Source organism: Anser brachyrhynchus (genome assembly GCF_964034855.1).
Source record: "Anser brachyrhynchus genome assembly, chromosome: 18".
Lineage (NCBI taxonomy): Eukaryota > Metazoa > Chordata > Aves > Anseriformes > Anatidae > Anser > Anser brachyrhynchus.
In genome coordinates this window covers 7,189,968-7,207,840 of record NC_137711.1, presented here as the reverse complement: position 1 = coordinate 7,207,840, position 17,873 = coordinate 7,189,968, and the positions used below count along the sequence as shown (strand labels likewise).

The window sequence follows — 17,873 nt, the reverse complement described above, 5'->3', positions numbered from 1 at the left end:
CTGAGGGGAGTTTTCGCTCTTGACTGCCTCCGGCGCTTCTCCAGAGCTGGGGGAGGTTGAATCCGCCCTGAACAGAGAAGCACAAGGAGCCTGGGGAGGCCCCGCTGCTTCGCTCCCCCGGACCTCGCCTCCTCGAGGCTGCGGGAGGAGGGCCCCTGTCGCCACGTTTTATTCTCTTGGTGTTTCAGATGGGTGGGTGCCGTGCTGGCTGTGGGTGTGTGGTGATCTAGGCGCTGTCCTCGTGTTCACTTCATTGATGTTACCGCCTTGTAATAATCGGTTTCTTTCATTTCTTTGCGCGCTTCACATACTTGCAGATAGATGAGTCTCCAGGCTGCTGAAGGGGATGTTCTCTGGAGTGGAGTTGCAGGAGCTCTCAGGCAAGCTGTCTGATAAATTTGGCTAGTCGAATTGTGTGCTTTCTGACCTTGGTTGCCTGTGGGTTAGAGAAAGGCTGGTAACAAAGCGTTAAGATTGACCACAGTGGGTCAGGGGCAGTGCTGGCATGTGTCAGAAGGAATTCTGCTGTGTACATATGCCTTATTCACCTTCTTAGAGTCACAGGGGTTGGATTTCTTTTTCCCTTCTCGGCCTGGTAGGGGTCAGGATGGGAGTTAGTACTCCTAGGAACTGGCAGGGTTTATCTGGTGAGGGTACTGAACACCACCTAATCACTTTCCTGCTCATTATGGGAGCTCAAGTACTGATGGAATTGAACTTCAGCATCCACTAATAACTCGGTGTGAAAAACCCCTAACCACACACTGCTCCTTTCTTCCCATTCTGCTGTCCTTCCTGTCCCTGCATGCATCTCACTTTTTTTTTCCTATTCCTCTAAGTAACAAACTTTGTTTAGTGGTATACTTTATAAGAATATATTGATGATGCTGTCTTGCTGAACCAGAAGAAGCCAATCTCTCTCACTGGTGCCTTTTGAAGAAACTCACTAAGAATTCACTTTTCAAGATTGCTTAAGTCATTCACTGACCTCATAAGATAAATGCTGCAACACTCTACTGCTAAATTACCCTTTTTTACTTTATTGGCTACTGTATCTGTCATTTTCAATAAAAATAAAGCTAGCAGTTATCTTTGGTAAAAGCGTGTTGTTGCAGTGATCCTGCTGAAAACAGGAAGTGGTGTCTGTTCAGGTCAGCCAGGAATGGCTTGTTGCAGGGCAGAAGAACTTAAATCTTCAGAAATCTGCTTTAGAAACTAAGACACATAAGTTTTAATAAAGTTCGTCCTATATGGTAGGTAAGAGCCCTATATTTGGGGAGAATTTATGGATGTGTTTGAATCTTGTACAAAGCCAAATTCATCTTCTGTTTTACAAGATGGTACTGCTCTATGCTTAAGGCTGTGGATGATATTAATGCTGATATCTAGGCCTAAAATATCCTTCAAAATGTTACTAAAATGGGTGTGGGTGCAAATCAGAACTGGATGTCTGAAAACCCGACAGTAAGAGCTCTACTGTCCTCCTTTGAGGCTACTTCTGTAACTGCACCGTTTCTTGCGATTGTTAGGAGACTTCTAATGGATTCTGTTATCAGCCAGTGCACTGAAGAAAAATACAGAGCCCGCTGCTTTTTGGGCATTGCAAGTAAAAGGTAGTAATGAACTGAAATGCAAAACTACTGCAGAGTTGGCTCACTCCTTTCATGGAAATCTGAGACTTGCCTAGTAAGTGAGATCCTTGTGAGAAGGATGGGAGTTGCTATTTGTTTTCCCTGTAGTGAAGCAAAGGAATTCTCTCCATGTGAGTATCAACTGTGATAGCAGAACTTGCCACCAGGGGCTTTCCTAGGGACACTTGGGTGCCTGGAGCATCACCGTGTTCTTCCAAGTGATTGTGTTGCGTGTATTTCTCTCGCTTGCTTTTTCCAAACTTAACGCTTGTCTCTGCAAACCACTCTGTGGGGGCACCACAGTGCTTCCCACAGGGAGGGGGAGCCAAAAGGCAGGTGCTGGTCAGCCTTTACCAACTGTATTGCAAGGCCTGACAACACTGAAAAATGCCCATCAATCTCACTGACCTTATTTTTCTCTTCATCAGTATGGAGAAAGAAATGTTGATGGTCGAGGAGTGGGATAGTGTTCTCTCCTGCTCCAGGATCCCGTCCTATGTGAAGACACTCTAAAAGCTGCTCCAAGAGCTGTAGCTCTTTGATCCTTTCCTGCTTTCCGTTTGGCAGATTCAGTCCACTTTGCTCACTAACAAAAAATGCAAGTGGCTTGTTCTGTTTGCAGCTTCTAATGCTCTTGAACTGACAAAGTGGGTGGTTCCTGGGGAAGTCATCCTGGAAATGTGAATTTTAGTTTGAAATCTCTTAATCCTCATTGGAAAGTTGGCTGGATGCCTGCATGTATCTGGAAGAGAGACCTGCCTGCACTCCTTGTCAAAAAGGCTTCTGTGCCTGTCCAGTCAGTGTAATTCATCAGAATTGGCTACCAGAATGTCAGCATGGAACTTCATATTGCTCAGAAAGAATTTAGAGTTCAGGCTCTGGATACAGCCCAGGAAGGCAAAGGTAAAAAGAAACTGTTAACTGTTTTCTGGGAGGACAGGGAAACAACAAAAAAACTCAAGGCCTGATGAGGAAGGGAGTACTAAGTTGCAAAATGAAAGGTTTGCAAGCTATTTCATGACTTGGGAGAAGGAGAGAAAGATCAGTATCGGGAACAAGGAAGGCAAAGAACAGGCAATGCCCCAGGCAAAATATTTATTTCTATTCCCAGTGCTGAACTAGTATTAATGAAGAGCAAAACCTGAATAAGCCACTTAGTCCTTCAGAGGTCAGGCTGAGAAGGGAGCTTTAGCTCTGTTCTCTTACACTTCGGGTAACTGTTGGCTTGGTATTCTTGCATTGAACTAATTGTAAAGTAATACACAGTTTTGAAGAGGCTGGAGTTACCTTTGTAGGCCTACACTTGTTAGTGTATGGTAGCACATACCCTGTGCTTGTAGCTGTTTTAATGTCTTAAAAATCTTAACGTCTTGGTGTGGAAGGGAATGTAAACATCCCTGCCCTCTTCAGAAGAGGGTGGAGAATTAAGCCTGAGTGCTCTGCAAAATCTAGATAGGTCATATTTCTTCTTTATAAAACTGCTGTACAAAAATAAAACAAAGGCATGGAAATATTTAGGAAACATGGATTTTTTTGTTCCCAGAGGTGGAATTTCCACGGAATTCTCACTGTGATGCTTCCCCATTCACTTCTCTTCAACTCTGTACATTAAGAAGGAGGAGCTGTGAGACAAAAAGCTTCGCCTTTGCCCCCCCTCTGCTGCAGCCTAGACCCTGCAGGACTGGGCTCTTTGTAGTTCCCAGTGTGGCTTCTCCCCTGCCGCTTGCTCTGAGTGCCACTGTCTAGCCAGTTATCTTTGCATTTTTTAGCACTCTGCTTATTGTTAGCTCAACTGGATCTCCTGCATAATGTGAGTTTCCTCTGTTGCTCTGTAAGAAGAAAAGCCGTATAAACACAAGGGTTGTAGAAACCTTCTCTGTGATTAGGGAATCTGTGTAATTGGTGGCAAGACCAATGGTGGTATAACAGAAACAGTTTTCAGCTTCTCTGAGCATGTATAACTTCTGCAGTGGTAGAGAAATCCCATATATTTTCATAAAATATAGCTTATTTTCATGTCTCCTTTTAAGCAGATTTGTCCTATTTGTGATGCTGGCCTTCATGTTTGTCCCACTTAGCTTCATTCCCGCATTCAGCTCTTTCATGGTGCTCTCCGGCCTTGGCCAATTTCTTCCATGGCCTCAAGGCCACTCCCAAAATCCTCCTCCTGGACCTGCAACACAAACATTTTAGAGTGAGGGGGGAGAAGTAGCAAGAGCAAAGAAAAACAGGACCATCAAACAACATCGGTCTTGTGACACGGTTCCTTACAGCAGCCACTCCTCTGTTGATGTTGCATCATTTCTATAAATAGAAGTTAAAATCCTTTGGGAAATAGCACTTGTCTTTTGTTCTGTAAAGTACCCACTACAATTTGAGTCTTGCTTAATAAAGCAGTGTACAAAGTATAGCAGAATGGAGCGGGTTCTGAGATGCTTTATTTCCTTGTGCTCATATATTGTCGTGCTTCTTAGTGGTGGATAGAAGTACAATAGTGGACACCACGAAGTTCAGATGACATTGCCCATTGCTCTTCAAAGCTGAAATGAAAGGTGAAGTGAGATTGTACCAGACTCAAACTGTGTGAGGGGAATTTCTACAGAAACATGTTGTTTTCTATAGCCTCAGGTGTTTCTTGCCTCCCAGTATCTTAAATACAAAAACAGTACCACAAGGAATTAAATGCAGGGAAAATGGGCAGAATAGACTGATTGGAGCAGTTTTTGATGATAAATCAAGGAAAATGATTGGGAAGTACTGCTCGAAGGAGCATTGGTTTGAGTCGCAGTTACAGTTTAAAACAGCATCTCAGTTGTCCTCTGGGGTCAGACCAAGCTTTTCCAGTGCTTCTGATTTTTGTTTTTATTTTTTTTCCAGAACTGAATCATAAAGACTCTTGAGAAGGAATAAAATACTAAAAGTAAGGTTCTGTGAAATTTTAGCTGAGGTTTCTGCTTTCTGTTTGCAGAAGCAAAGAGAAGATTTTACAGCATGTGGGAGCCTAGTCTACAAAGCTTCCACCCCTGTTCTGTGGAGGCTCTGCAGCTGCAGAAGCCAGCTTTGCTGCTTCAGGTATGGTTGTGGCTGTGTTATTTTCTTAACTGTGGACTCTGGTAAACGTTCAGCTTCCTGTTCTCTGCGGGTGTTACTCTTCTTCGATTTCCAAGCAACTGCAGTAAAACAAAACAAAAAAAAGCCTCCCTGGGTGTTGGCGCTCAGAAAGGGAGGTACCCGGTTGTGAATTAATGTGACAAAAGGCAGAGAAGGGGGAGCAGAATCCACAGTGAGAAGAGTCCGTGCTTTGCTGGCAAGTTCAGCTGGTGTTTCACTACTTGAGTAGTTTATTCTGGACAAACCCCATCTCGTAACTTCTCTGAAATAGTGCAGGAGGTGTGCTACATGCAGGCCTGGATTTTGTCACGCCGGGAACAGGGCGTGTGTGACCGTACGGCCGCTGCTGCATCACGACCGGAGCACGTGCACCGACTGCACCTCACGGCACCGGTGCGAACCAGCGTCCGCCTGGGGAATCCGTGCCCGCGGGCTTCACAAGGGTCGCTTTTTGGTGGCTCCTTTCCACTTGGGTGCTGTCAAGAAGCTGTTGACAAATAATGTTGGCAGATGTGACGTTGATAGGAAAAGGCTCGGGAACTGTTTAGAGGCAGTGCGATTGGAAACGCTTTGAAGTCCCTGGAGTTACTGAGAACTTCCTCCTCCTCTCTGCTCTGTTGGAGTGAACTTGAATCATTTTGGAGTGAATTCGAAAGAATCAGTAGTATATCCTCTTATTTATGTATTTTCCTATGATTTTTGAAACGCTGCATCATGGTCTTAGCCGTTTGGAGACTAAGAAGTAAGCCTTGACTACGATTGCTTTAATTACATTTGAGATGCGTTTCTCAGCTTCTGGCTGTGGGACCGGTGGCCCGGGCGGGAACGACGGGCACCTCAGGGCGGCCCCTGAGGGGAGAGCAGGGGCTGGCCAGGACCCGTGCCACCACTTCACAACCAGGGCTGCAGGAGGTGGGGGGGGGCGACACGAGGCGGGAGGCGAGGGCTCCCCTGAGGTGGGGGGGGGACGATGCGGGGCGCGGCGGCCCGGCGGCCATTTTGAGGAGGACAATGCCCGCCGCACGGCTTGGGCCCGGCTGCGCCCGGCGGGCGGAGCGGAGCGGGGAGGGGCGGGGCGGGGCGCGCGCACGCAGCGCGGGCCAGCCGCCGGGGGCGCGCGCACGCTCCGCCTCCCGCCGCGTTATGTAACGGCCGGGGCGCGCGCGCGCTCCCTCCCTTCTCCCCCCCCCCCTCCCCCTCCCGCTCCCTCTCAGCCTCCGCCCCCCTCCCCCTCCCGCTCCCGCCCGCCGGGGCCCAATGGGCGGCGGGGCCGCGCCGGGCGGGAGGGGGGGGAGGGGGGAGCAGCCCCGTCGGGCGCGCGCACGCACGGGGCAAGGCGCGGCCCCGCGGCTGTGCGTGCGCGCTCCCTCCCCCCCCCGCCTTCCCCTCTCTCTCTCTCTCCCTCCCTCTCTCTCTCCTCTCCTCTCTCTCCTCCGCCGCGCTCGCTCGCTCCGTCCCCCCCTTTGTGAGGCGCTCGGAGCGGCCCGGACCCCGCCGACTCGCCATGGCCGACGAGAAGCCCAAGGTGAGGCCGGCGCCTTCCCGCCCCCCTCCGCCTCCCTCCCCTCCCCCCTTCCCCTCCGCCTCACTTCGCCCCTCAGGCGGCGGCGGCGGCGGCGGGAGGCCAGGCCCCGGCCACCCAGCCCAGCCTGGCTCAGCGCGGCGCTGGGGCCCCGCCGTCCCCCCGCCATTTTGCCGCCCCCAGCCCCGGCCGCCGCCTTCCCGCCCCGCCGCCGCCTGAGGGGAGCCGGGGCCGCGGCCTCCCGGGGCGGGCGGAGGATCCCCGGGGAGGGCGGCGGGGGGGGGCTGAGGGGGGCGAATCCGGGCTGCTTCCCGCCCTCCGCGGGGGGAGAGGCAGGGCCGGAGGCGGTTGCTGCCGTTGCCTTCCTCCTCCTCCTCCTCCTCCTCCTCCTCCTCCTCCTCCTCCTTCTCCTCCTTTTCGTTCTCCCGGGGCCGGATCCGCCCCCCCCAGCTCCCTTCGGGTCGCCGAGGCCGCAGCATCTCCTGTCGCGACAGCCCCTCGGCCGGGGGGCACCCGGCGGCCCCTTCCCGGCCCCTTTTGTGCTCTCGCCCGGCCCTGGGGGTGGGCTCCGGGGCCGGAGGGGGCCGCGTGGAGCTTCGGTGTGCAACTGCAGGAATTCAGGGATTAAAAAAAAATAAATAAAAAACGCACGGGGAGAACTCGCAACTAGCAAAAACAGCGCGCTGCCGCGGGGTCGCTTTCTATCTTTTAATTCCCTTTTAAATGTTTATTTTTTTTTTCCCCCCGTTTTTTAAAAGGAGTTTTGAAGGGAAAACAGGGGAAGGAAGGAGGCAGCCCGGGGCCGGAGCGCGGCGTGCGGGGATGTGACACATGGCGGGGACCCCGCCGCCGCCTCTCGGCCCCGGGTGGCTTCGTGCGAAGAAAACAAAGCTGCCGGGGCCGGGGGGCACCGGGGGCTGGGGCTGCCCTCCCCCGGCCCGGAGCCCGGGCAGCGAGCTGGGAACGAGAGCTGCCCGGCTGTAATCCTGCGTGCGGCTGCCTGCTGGAAGCGGGAGTGTCGGGGTGCTCGTGTAGGAGAGCTTTTTGCGGAGTGTTTGCCGAAAGGGAAAGCTTGCTGCTTTCTCAGGCTTTGACGCCTTTTGAAATACAGGCCTTTAAAAGTGTCTGAAAGTTTTCTCGAGAAGTGCCTTCGTAGACTTGAAAAAGTTTGAGACAGAGCAAGAAAGAGCCTTCTCCTTGTATATTATTATAACATAAATATTTTTATTCCTTCGATTGGGAGCTGCGGTGTTGCATATTACCGTGCCCTTGATAGAAATAACTTTTTTTTTTTTAACTTTGTTGTAAAACTGCCGGTGTAGTACCATTCATTGCTACTTTGCATAATATCCCCTCTCAAGAGTGACAACTAGTATTGCTAGGGGTTTTTGTTGTTATTTTTTTCCCAAATAAAAAGCAACGACCTTTATTTCCTAATTCAAAGTTTCGAGTTGGTAAGCAGCTGTAATAATTTTATTTCCTCCTTTTTAATGACCTGTTGCACTCTGATAAAATGTTAACTTCTTGTTTCGTACCTTTTTAAAAAGTTTTTTTTATTTTTTATTTCCTCAACAGGAAGGAGTGAAGACTGAAAACAATGACCACATTAATCTGAAGGTGGCAGGGCAAGATGGGTCTGTGGTGCAGTTTAAGATTAAGAGGCATACACCACTTAGTAAACTAATGAAAGCCTATTGTGAACGACAGGTACGGTTCTGGTATGAACATCAGGAGAACCAGTGTCTGGGGGAGAGGTGATCTCCATAGAGATAGTAAAGTCTTAAACCTGTGTAAATAAGCAAAGTGATAAAGGCTTAACAGAAACTAATTGTGTAGTGGATAGCGAATTGTTATCGGGATCTGTTCCAGAACGGACTGACAGAGTTGTGACAGGAAATGGGTCAAATAAAGATCCGTTGTTATCTTCGAGAAATCTGCATTATAGATGTAGGCTGTTGGGAGGCTACTGTTATTGTGCTGCTCAAAAATTTCAGCATGGAAAGGGTGGGTTAGGAACCTGCACTAAGAACCTAAGGAGAGCTGAGTGATAATCTGAGGTATTTTTATAACACTGAATAACTTACTGGTCTGGACATAGGGTTATGATTTTATTAGCTCGATGTTACTGTATCAAGATGAGGATATCAATGGATGTTTCAGGGTTTAAAGGTGTCTAATGGCTAGGTTGGGAACAAACTTGTATGCTTAATGATGAGCTTTGTTTTTTCTCATGTGGTCTAGATGTTAAATTAATCCTCTGAGGGACAAAAAAATGTATTTTGCTGATGTGGTGGCAATTGTAGCCAGCCTACTAGGCTGCAGGTAGTTACTGCAAGTTTTAAAAGTACTTGCAGATAAGTAACGCTGTTTAGTACTTTCTTCTGAAGGTTTTAAAACAGGAAAAAAAATATGGCAAATACTCAGTGATGCTATGAAATACAATAAAAGCAGAATTGAATACCTTTATGCTGACGTAACTGTTTCACCACACAGAAAAGCAAATTGTAATTCACAAACATGGTGGTAAAACCTTTTTGGTTTGCTGCAGTAGGATAGTGATATGAATAAAGACAGGGAAAATCACCTCTCACTCAACATGTGAGTATGTTCGTGTATGAGTGTTCTGGGGCTAAACTTGTGAATGTTTGAGGCTGCGGGCTCATTTTTCCTTTCTCTGTCATAGACTTGTTACATTATGTAAATCACTGAGTATTTCTTTTTCCAAACTTATAGTGCAGTTATATCTGTCTTTTTGGGAGGCCAAGGCTTGGTTAATTATTTGTGAAGTCTTAGGAAAGGTGATCTGAGAAATATCACTAATATATCAGTTACTTGGATACAAACAAAAGTAAGATTCTTGTCGCTCATGTTTCTACTTAAAAAAAAAAAGTGTTAAATAGAGGAGGAAAAAAGATCTTTAGAATGGAAGATTTTTTTATGATTCTATTTTTAAGTAGTTAGTAGGCATCCAAAGGATATCTCTGTGGAGATGGGCTTGTCTTTACATTTTATTTCAGAGGTGCCTACTTCTCAAACTTTGTTTAAAAGCATTTTGCTCCATGTCCCTAATGCTCCATGCCCAATTTTAAAATCCTTAAGCAGTGAACATTAGATTTGATTTTGGAGAGGTAGAAGCTGCATATAGCAGAGAATTTAGCAGCTTTAGAGAATGAAATCATGTATTGCCTGTAGTAGACCTAAAATGGCAGTGGCTAAACCTTGAATGATATGTTTAGAAGATCAAGACCATTTATGATTATTTTATGTTGGAAAAAATAATTAAATATTTGCAATTTTTTGTGAATGCTAATGTTACAAAGGTACAGCTTTTCAATATTTTTTTTCAGTTAGCAGTTATCCAGCTCATAAAGTTCTCAAAAAACCCAACACTTTTGGAATGGGAAATATATATTTTAAGAAACACAATGTCTGAGAACACAGCTCAAGCCAAATGTTGCTGTGCGAAAATGTGTTGCTGCCATGACACTTAGCCACATGGCTTTCTTAAACCAGACGATGTTCTGAGCGAACACTGCAGAATGTTAGGCACACTGGAAGAAGGCATTTTGATGTGATCTGTAAAGTCTTAACAGAGATTTTGCTCCTGATAATATTCATTATTATGTTTTTTCATGATAAACTACGCTAAGTTTGATTTTGTGTGTTACATCTGCTCTTGCTTGGCTAAATCAAGTCTTTTCTAATTCAGAGGTGCCAGAGCAGCACCACGCAATACATTGGATTTACTTCAAAACCACACAGGCTTCCTGTATCTTTAGGTGTTCTTCAGAAAGGCTAGATAGAACTGGGAAAGGAGGACGTCTGGAAAGTTCTCAGTTCTGTCTGTATCCTCAGACTTCCTCCCTCCTTTGCAGAACGTAGTGTGCTATGAAATATCTTCGTATTTCATAAACTTGTGAATCTGAACCTTAGAAAGAAGGGATTATTGCTACTTAGCTATCTTATGCAATCTATTGGCTCCAGCAAGAGTAAGTAGTGGCCCTTTGAGGGATGGAAAAAGTCAGTAAAGTGACGAGTGTATGTGGTAGAAATGCTAGTTTGAAACTCCATTCGTTAGTTTCTGGTATTTAGAAGATGAACTTTTTGGAAAGTTCACTTCAGCTCTGTATGAAAAAAAACTCATTCAATCGGTTTCTTGTTTGAGGTCAAAAAAAAATTACCACTGGCTACTCTGTGCTACTTCAGACTAATAGATGGTGGTTGCTTTCCTGGAAGAAAAGTTTTAGAATACCTTTGCTTTTGGGAAGATGAGAAAAGGCGTATTGACTATAACTCTTTGTTATCCAAAGTGTTGCATCTAACTTTAAGTGAATTACTTATTAAAAAGCACTATAAAAATTTTGGCCTTTGGGGTGAGACTTGTGTACTAGAAATTGCTTTATTTTAACTTCCAGTCAGTGGGGCACTGCTGCTTCCCTTAGTAATTGGACGCAATGCAACTTTTAATACAAAACAGATTGCAAGGATTTGTAGTGAAATGCCTTCAAGTCAGTGCATGAGGGGACTGTGAAAAATGTATCATGCAGTATGAATGGCGGCTTTTAATGATCATGCTGCAATTCCAGTGACGAGTTCAAGAGAAAACTAGTGAGTATTTTCACACAAGACTTACTTTCTTTTGCGTTGCTTCTCTTTGTCCAGGGGTTGTCAATGAGGCAAATCAGATTCCGGTTCGATGGGCAGCCAATTAATGAAACAGACACACCTGCACAGGTAAACAACGGAAGCAAAACTAAAGAACTGTTTTTGGAGTTTGCTGCAGGAGTTGATGCTTAGGTTTCATATGAAATTTTATGTAATTATATATACTAATAGTAGAACTTGATCTTTTACCACTATTTTGGTATAATTAGTTCAGAATTATTATATTATAAGACTGCTGTGTTTTGAATAACAAGCCTGTATCACTGTAGTAATAAGATGAAGTACAATGTTAGCAGATGGTGAGTCTTGTAAGACTGTCACTGTATTGAGTCACAGCTCTGAGATAAGAATCAGTAAGGTAAGAATTGAGTTTTTCCTGAAGCAATAGCCTTATTTTTATAAAAGCTTGCCCAGCTGTTAACAGAGATCCTGACCGTAAATTTGAAATTTGTAGTATGAAAGTCATTTTGAATAGCATAACATTAATGGTGTAAAGTTTGGGTCATCAATAATTTGGTAAAACAAAGGCCATTCCAACAACAGAGAGTGTTTCACTGTGACTCTTGAGCATTTTTCTGTACTGCTCCACATAGCTACATTTAAACAACCTGTTACAATTTTATATGCTTTTTAGAACCACTCATTACAAGGGACTCCTGTTTTTAGAAGATTTATAGCAGATCTGTATTTTCTAAGCAGTTGCTCCAATGAATGTGCTTCTTCAGATCACAGTCTAGGGAACTTTCTAACTCAAAATGCTGAGAATTGAGGCAGCGGGGTGCTTTTTTCTCCATCGATGTTATGCTGAAGCTAAGGATCAGTCTATTTATAGCTGCACTAAATGCCATAGACCAGTTTGATTTCCTGGAGCAGAAATTGAGACTGTTTAGAAATATAATTCACGGTAGTTGGAGCAACTTTTTCAGTCTTGGCACAGATTCTGTTAGTAGGTAACATTAACATCCCAGGAACGTCAACTGCAAAATTTGCAGTGGAAAAAGAGAGAATTGTAGTAATGAAGTATTGCTGTTCCTCACAGGCAGTTTGTTACATTGTTGACCATATAAAATGTTCTTATTTTTTTTGTGATTTCTGATGCTCTGTTTTACTGCCTGGTTGGGCTAGGGACTTTTAATTATAGTCTGCTTTTTTTAGTGCTGTAGCTGAAGCCATTTGCACATTTGAACAACAACAGCAAAACGAAATTGTGGCAATGTTCTAAGGTAAACTGAGGAATTAAATAGGAGAAAGAAGATGCAATGGCAAAGTAGGCAACAAAATTAAAGTGTTACAAATGCTGATCTTTTACATAGGAGTCATACAATGCACCCTAAAGTTACATATGAGAATTCATTCTAGGGCAAGTTACCCACTGGCATTTTTTTCCATGTCATTTCTTTGCTTTTGAATTACGGTGAAGTAGGTTAAATGCACAAAGTGGTGATGATGATGAGGGGAGCGGGGCTGGGCTGGATAAGTTGCATAAAAAATAAACGTGAAGGTAGGAAATGTGAAAACAAGCCAGCTTATAGTAGTTGAAAGCCTTTTTTCTTTTTTCTGCTATAGTTGGAAATGGAGGATGAAGATACAATTGATGTGTTCCAGCAGCAAACAGGAGGAGTTTACTAAACAAAAACAAACAAACAAAAAACAAAAAAACAACCACACACACACACAAAAAAAAAAAGAACCTGCTACTTTCCTGTCCAGAACTGTGCTCCCACAGGCGACACATTCACAATTAGAAAAATGAGACTTGGTTCAGCCACATCTGACTACTGCAGTATAGTTTTCTCTCTTCTCTCTCTGATTTTTTTTTCCTATTCCTTCTATTGTACATAAAGTAACTGGTGTATGTGCACAGACATAATGCATATTTTTTTTAACTAAATGGCCAATGGTATGTTTTGATCAACATTTAATGGAGATGGGGTGGGAAAACAAACTGGTTCTGTGAAAATGCCCCTGGCTCCATTAGTGGCATGCTCCTTCTACTTTTATCTTTATATTCCAGTAAGTTATTTTGCTCTCACTGTTTAAAAACAAAAACCTTGCATACCTTGTTTGATTGGATAATTTCAATGTTTTTCTTTTATCATTGTAAAACCAAGGACAATTTTATAACTTTTTTGTACGTAGCTGTTACATGTAGAGCAATCTGTCTAAGTAGGGATAAATTACTCTTTAAAAAAAAAAATCCTAGATAGTTTTCCCTTCAAGTAAAGCGTCTTGTTGTTTAAATAAACTTCTTGTTTAAAATAACCAGTTTTCTTTATTTTTCTGTGAAATAATAGTACTCGGAACTTGTAGTTCTTTCTCTGCAGCACTGTATGCTTTTCAGGTCTCAGTTTTCTATGTGGTAAGTAAATAAGCGTAATCCCCTTTTACAGTAGGAAGACTATTGGAAAATGAAAGGCTTCCTTGAGACTTCTCACTCAGCCAGCCAGCAACTGCACTGGAAATAGAAGTCAGTTTTTTCTTCTTTTGATTTTTGTGTATGTTCTTGTAAGCCAAAAATGTTTGATTAGGCAAACTGCAAAATACTGGACCTTCTTACTTACGGCTTTGGGTTGAGCTCTTTTTGTCAGTCTTTAGTAGAAGCACCAATATTGTTGTTACAATAGCATATTTAGAAATCTGTATTGGAATGCCTTTTGATGTAAACATTAAGTTATAAAGAACAAATCATTTTGTTAAGCATTCAGTTTACCATGGTATCGAATGGGAGATGCTTGGAAATGTAAAGCAAAAATAAAAAATTGAGTTCTCTTTTTGGGTGTATTCAGCTATGGTGATGAAGATTCCAAGCTCTGATTTACCATTGTGGTGTTACTGCCTGAAAGGGGAAAAGGCTGCCTCCCTTGAAGAACTGGGAGCTAGTGACAATGATTTTTTTCATGAGTCTTTTCCACAGGGCTGTTGTTCTTGAGTTTTCTCATGGGGGATATTAGAGGTTGCGGTGTAACCCATGGACATTCGTGAAAGATTATACAACTGTCTACTCAGCAGATTCAAAGCATTCTCTAATGTCCTAGGAATGTTCTAATATTTTGTGGTAGTTGCAGTAGTTAATGCTCTTTTTGGTATTAACTTGTTAGCGGAGTTTACCTTCTGGTGGTAGTTTTTGTAGTAGTTACTTCACGAAGCAGGCCTGTACCTGCAGGACCTGGAAATCCTTTAATTTTGTGGCAAAATGATGGGCTTATGCCTTTAGTTGATAGACGATGATCTGTTTGACTTCTGTCGCAATTTTAACATATTTAATGTTAATTTAATTGCATCTAATATAGACATTAGAAAAATATCTGTTCTGGAAGTTGCTTTTGGCTATGTAGTTGGAGGATGTCATTTTCTATGCCATTGTTTTGATTTTTAGATAATTCTATTGCTAAACAGATTATTTCTTATTCTGTTATGTATCTTGTAGGCTTCCGTGGTACATTGCAAGGTTGAAATTGCCTCTTGTGAACAATTGTTTTCATATCCGGAGCCACAAAGGCCTGGAAAGAGTTCCTTTTGTTTAAAGAAAAAAATAGGGTGGATATGTTTCAACACCTTTCGTAGGTTAGACATGGAATACATTCCTCTTTGGCTTTAGAATCTCTGGCTTTCAACCTGGCTAGATAACGCTGTATAAAGTTACTTCAACTTGATGTCATGCCAGGACTTCTCCCAGGCGAAAGTTGTCTTTATCTTTTTTGGCCAAAAAAGATGTTTGGACTTGCTTTAGTTTCGGAAGAAAGGGTGAGGTCTCCTTAAATACAGCTTTTTCAGCCCAAGTTAAGACTGTGGAGCTAAAAATTCCCTGCTGTATCTTGTCTATTTTTTTTTCCTGAGGCAATAAAAGTCAAGTGACAGGTATTGAGCAGCATGCTTTCAAAAGCAATGTCTTAATTTCATAAATTCATACAGTGGTATTTCATCTGTCATTAACTTAGGTGCAGGGCTCTTGGAATATAATGTTCTGTTAATAAAATGAGACCACTTAACGTGAATTGTGACTAGCTAACCAAAATTCCTCTGTGAAAAAATATAAGAAAAACATTGGCTTCTGTAACATTGAATTGACGTGGCAGCTGTGGAAATACTCCTTAATTCACCATAAGTTGAAATTTCCTTTAGTATTTAGCAACAGGCTATTGAAAGAAATGGAGAGGTATGGATCATTTCACTTACATTTCTCACTTGTCTAACATCTTTTTGCTTTTCATCTGAGCTGGCCCTTGATGTTTCTGAAAGTTCTTCTAACAGTACTGAGCGATGTTTCTGTAAGATGGTGACTGCAATTAAGTACAGGGGTATAGACTATGAGCTTGGATCGAATTGTTTGGAGTTCTTTCAGCTGCTTGCCCTGGTTTAATTTCTAACAGTTCTTGTGTTTACACTAGTAGCCCAGTGGACTACTAGAAGTCCACATATCAGAGGATAAAGGAAAACTGGCAAAGAGCCCTTGTCACGCTAGTTGACAGGTAAGTTTTTTGCATCTATTAAACAGCTGGGATCTTTCAAGAGCCTGGGCAAATTATGTTATTACTCACAATTTTCAAATATTGTATTCTAAAGTGTTTGCCATGCAATTAAGTTAATACTCCTCATGTGGCTTTTAAATGAAAAAATGTAAGTCATAATTGGATACAATACTTTAGCAAGTCCTTGTGGATGATAAGACCTTGCCTTTAGTGTACACTCTGTCTTCAGCCTGTCAAACAATTGCAGTTTCAGTTGTGGAATGGACACAGGTGGTGTTTGTTTTTCCAGTTACTTAAAAAGATGTATCCAAAACTTTTGGGCTCTGGTACCTAAAGAAAGATGTTCTCATTCATGTACAGGGGCAATAAATTACAAACTGAAAGCACAGTTGATTTTGGTTGAACCCCTATTCAGTTAATGCCTGAAAATCAGCACCTCAGTTTACCTGCGCAATGGGGCCAATACTGATTTAAAAGGGCATTTGTGAGCATCAGTAATTAGTGGTCTGAGAAGCTGATTCAAAAAGGGTTCTAGAAGTGCAAGACATTTCTGAAATGGAATATGCTAAACTGCTAAGACTGTAAGGAAATACTCCAAGTGGTAACGAGAGATTCTTGTACTGACATATGGAGATGTTGTCGAAAGAAAAATTCTCTGAAGCAGTACTAAAATAATTGCTGCTACAAGGTAACAATGGTATCAAAACAGATGCAACATCTCAAAGGTTATGGTCAAACATTATTTTCACAAGAGTATTTCTTTCTAGTACCTTCCCCTCATTACATCTGAGTCAGGCAGTGTAATCCAAGTGCTGTCACTTTGTCTGCAGGCTGCTGGTTCTATTGTGACCATCACTGCAACATTAATGAAAAGGTATAATGTGACTGGCCCAAAGAAATAATACTTTCTATTGAAAGTGAACAATAAATTGGAGGACTTTTATTAGAGTTTTAGATTGTGGCCTCTTCCCAGTATGCTTATACCAGCTTGTGTGATAGACTGATCTGGAGTAACAAAAAAAAAAAGTTAAAAGAATTTAAATAACTTGCATTACTTTGAGTTGTATTACCTCTGTGATCTAATACTCGTCAGTCTGTGGCTTATTGAGGCTTGTTCTTTCTGGCCATTAACTTGTTGGCAAATAATGTGTTCTGTCAGTGAATAATTTAATCCTCTAATTTATCTTTTTTTTTGTACTTAATGTCATAATTAATTGGTAGTACAGCACTTCTCCCTGGTGGTGAAGATGTAGGAATGTGAGGATAAATATGGGGTGGAAGATGGGGATTTGGTCCATTTTCAGCCTTTGGTTGGCCTTCAAGATCCTTTGTTTTCAGAAGTTTCCTGGTTTCTTCACTGGTAGTATGGGACTAATGGTTTTACTCTAACATGGAGATGCTGGGAGGCCTACTCGGTGCTTATGAAGTGCTTTGAGTCCCTTTGAGAAAGGGAGGGACTTTCAGGGTTTTTCCTGGAAAAGGATTTCAGCTCATGCAGGAGGGGCACAGTAGGACTGGTGGTGCTACTGAAGACATGGCTCACCGACAGCAGAGGTCCTAGAAGTAATGAGGGTTGGTGCGGTAGAAAGAGAGCAGAAGTGTGAGTTGGCCAGGAGCTGCAGGGGGAATGGGGACTGCGGGAGGAGCTGTAGGTTTTGACAAAGGATTAATCCTGATAGAAGGGTGACTTTGAAGTCCTGGGGAAAGACTAAGCCTGTGGATGCCCAAATAAAGTACTAAGAAGATTGTTGCTCATTAGGAAAGGAATATTCTCCAGGTGGATGGGGGAAAAGAGGGCAAAGGATACCCTTTCTGATGGATTTAGTGCCGTTTTTCATGGACTGGATGCTGAAAGGGAGAATCTAAGGCATATATCTCATTAAAGTAGATCTGATGCCCTGCAAGACCTCTTGTAGGATCACTTGATTAAGAAAATTTTGCAGTTTAAACAAACTCAGACAAGACAAAAATGGAATAAAAGGAACTCTGAAGGAATCTGTCAAGATACTGATTTCCTCTTCCAGTGATGGATGTCTGTTTTTCACTAAACAACAATGCTTTGGAGTACACTGCCAGAGTTGGTTATAATTGATGCTCAGACAAAAAAGCGACAAATTGGCCGCTCTGCTTTTTATGTTTGGAACTACATCTCTACAGCTTTGATAGAAGTCTGGACATTGTGGTTCAAACCCCCTTCCCAAACTGCAACTTACCGTTACGAATTTCACCTGAAGATGTAGAGAAGCACCAAAGCAACTTTCACAACCCTTGCGAAATACAGCATCTGCTCAGCAGGACAAACTTGGCACCTGTAGGATACCTGTATTCCACTGAACTTCACTACACATCACTTCAGATGCAAATCTTGGACAGCTCAGGATCCAGCTGTAACAAAAATTACTAGCTGAGACTTACTTCCTACTTACAGCTGTGAATGAATTGATGGAAGAAGACAAGACTGAGTCAAAACCTGTT

The 17,873-nt window shown here is 43.2% G+C and overlaps 1 protein-coding gene across 3 annotated transcripts; it reads left to right on the top strand.

Moving 5' to 3' along the window:
• Positions 1-173: 173 nt before the first annotated feature.
• Positions 174-13,191, top strand: SUMO2 (small ubiquitin like modifier 2). 3 transcript variants are annotated; one of them, XM_080560788.1, is made up of 5 exons: positions 174-192; positions 4,600-4,703; positions 7,840-7,971; positions 10,927-10,998; positions 12,496-13,191. In XM_080560788.1, exons 1-5 carry the CDS (start codon positions 189-191, stop codon positions 12,556-12,558), a joined length of 375 nt encoding a protein of 124 aa, XP_080416914.1. In that variant the 5' UTR covers positions 174-188; the 3' UTR covers positions 12,559-13,191. The 3 variants fall into 3 exon arrangements, with proteins under 3 accessions (XP_080416914.1, XP_080416913.1, XP_080416915.1); XM_080560787.1 differs by lacking the exon at positions 174-192 and adding an exon at positions 296-380; XM_080560789.1 differs by lacking the exons at positions 174-192; positions 4,600-4,703 and adding an exon at positions 5,886-6,267.
• Positions 13,192-17,873: the final 4,682 nt, after the last annotated feature.

What these genes read in the sequence shown, in the direction of transcription:
- SUMO2 (XM_080560787.1), top strand. Translation starts at nt 347, where the DNA reads ATGTTCTCTGGAGTGGAGTTGCAGGAGCTCTCAG. An exon ending in AGCCAGCTTTGCTGCTTCAG is followed by an intron (nt 4,704 to 7,839) that starts GTATGGTTGTGG and finishes TTTCCTCAACAG; the next exon opens with GAAGGAGTGAAGACTGAAAA. An exon ending in AAGCCTATTGTGAACGACAG is followed by an intron (nt 7,972 to 10,926) that starts GTACGGTTCTGG and finishes CTCTTTGTCCAG; the next exon opens with GGGTTGTCAATGAGGCAAAT.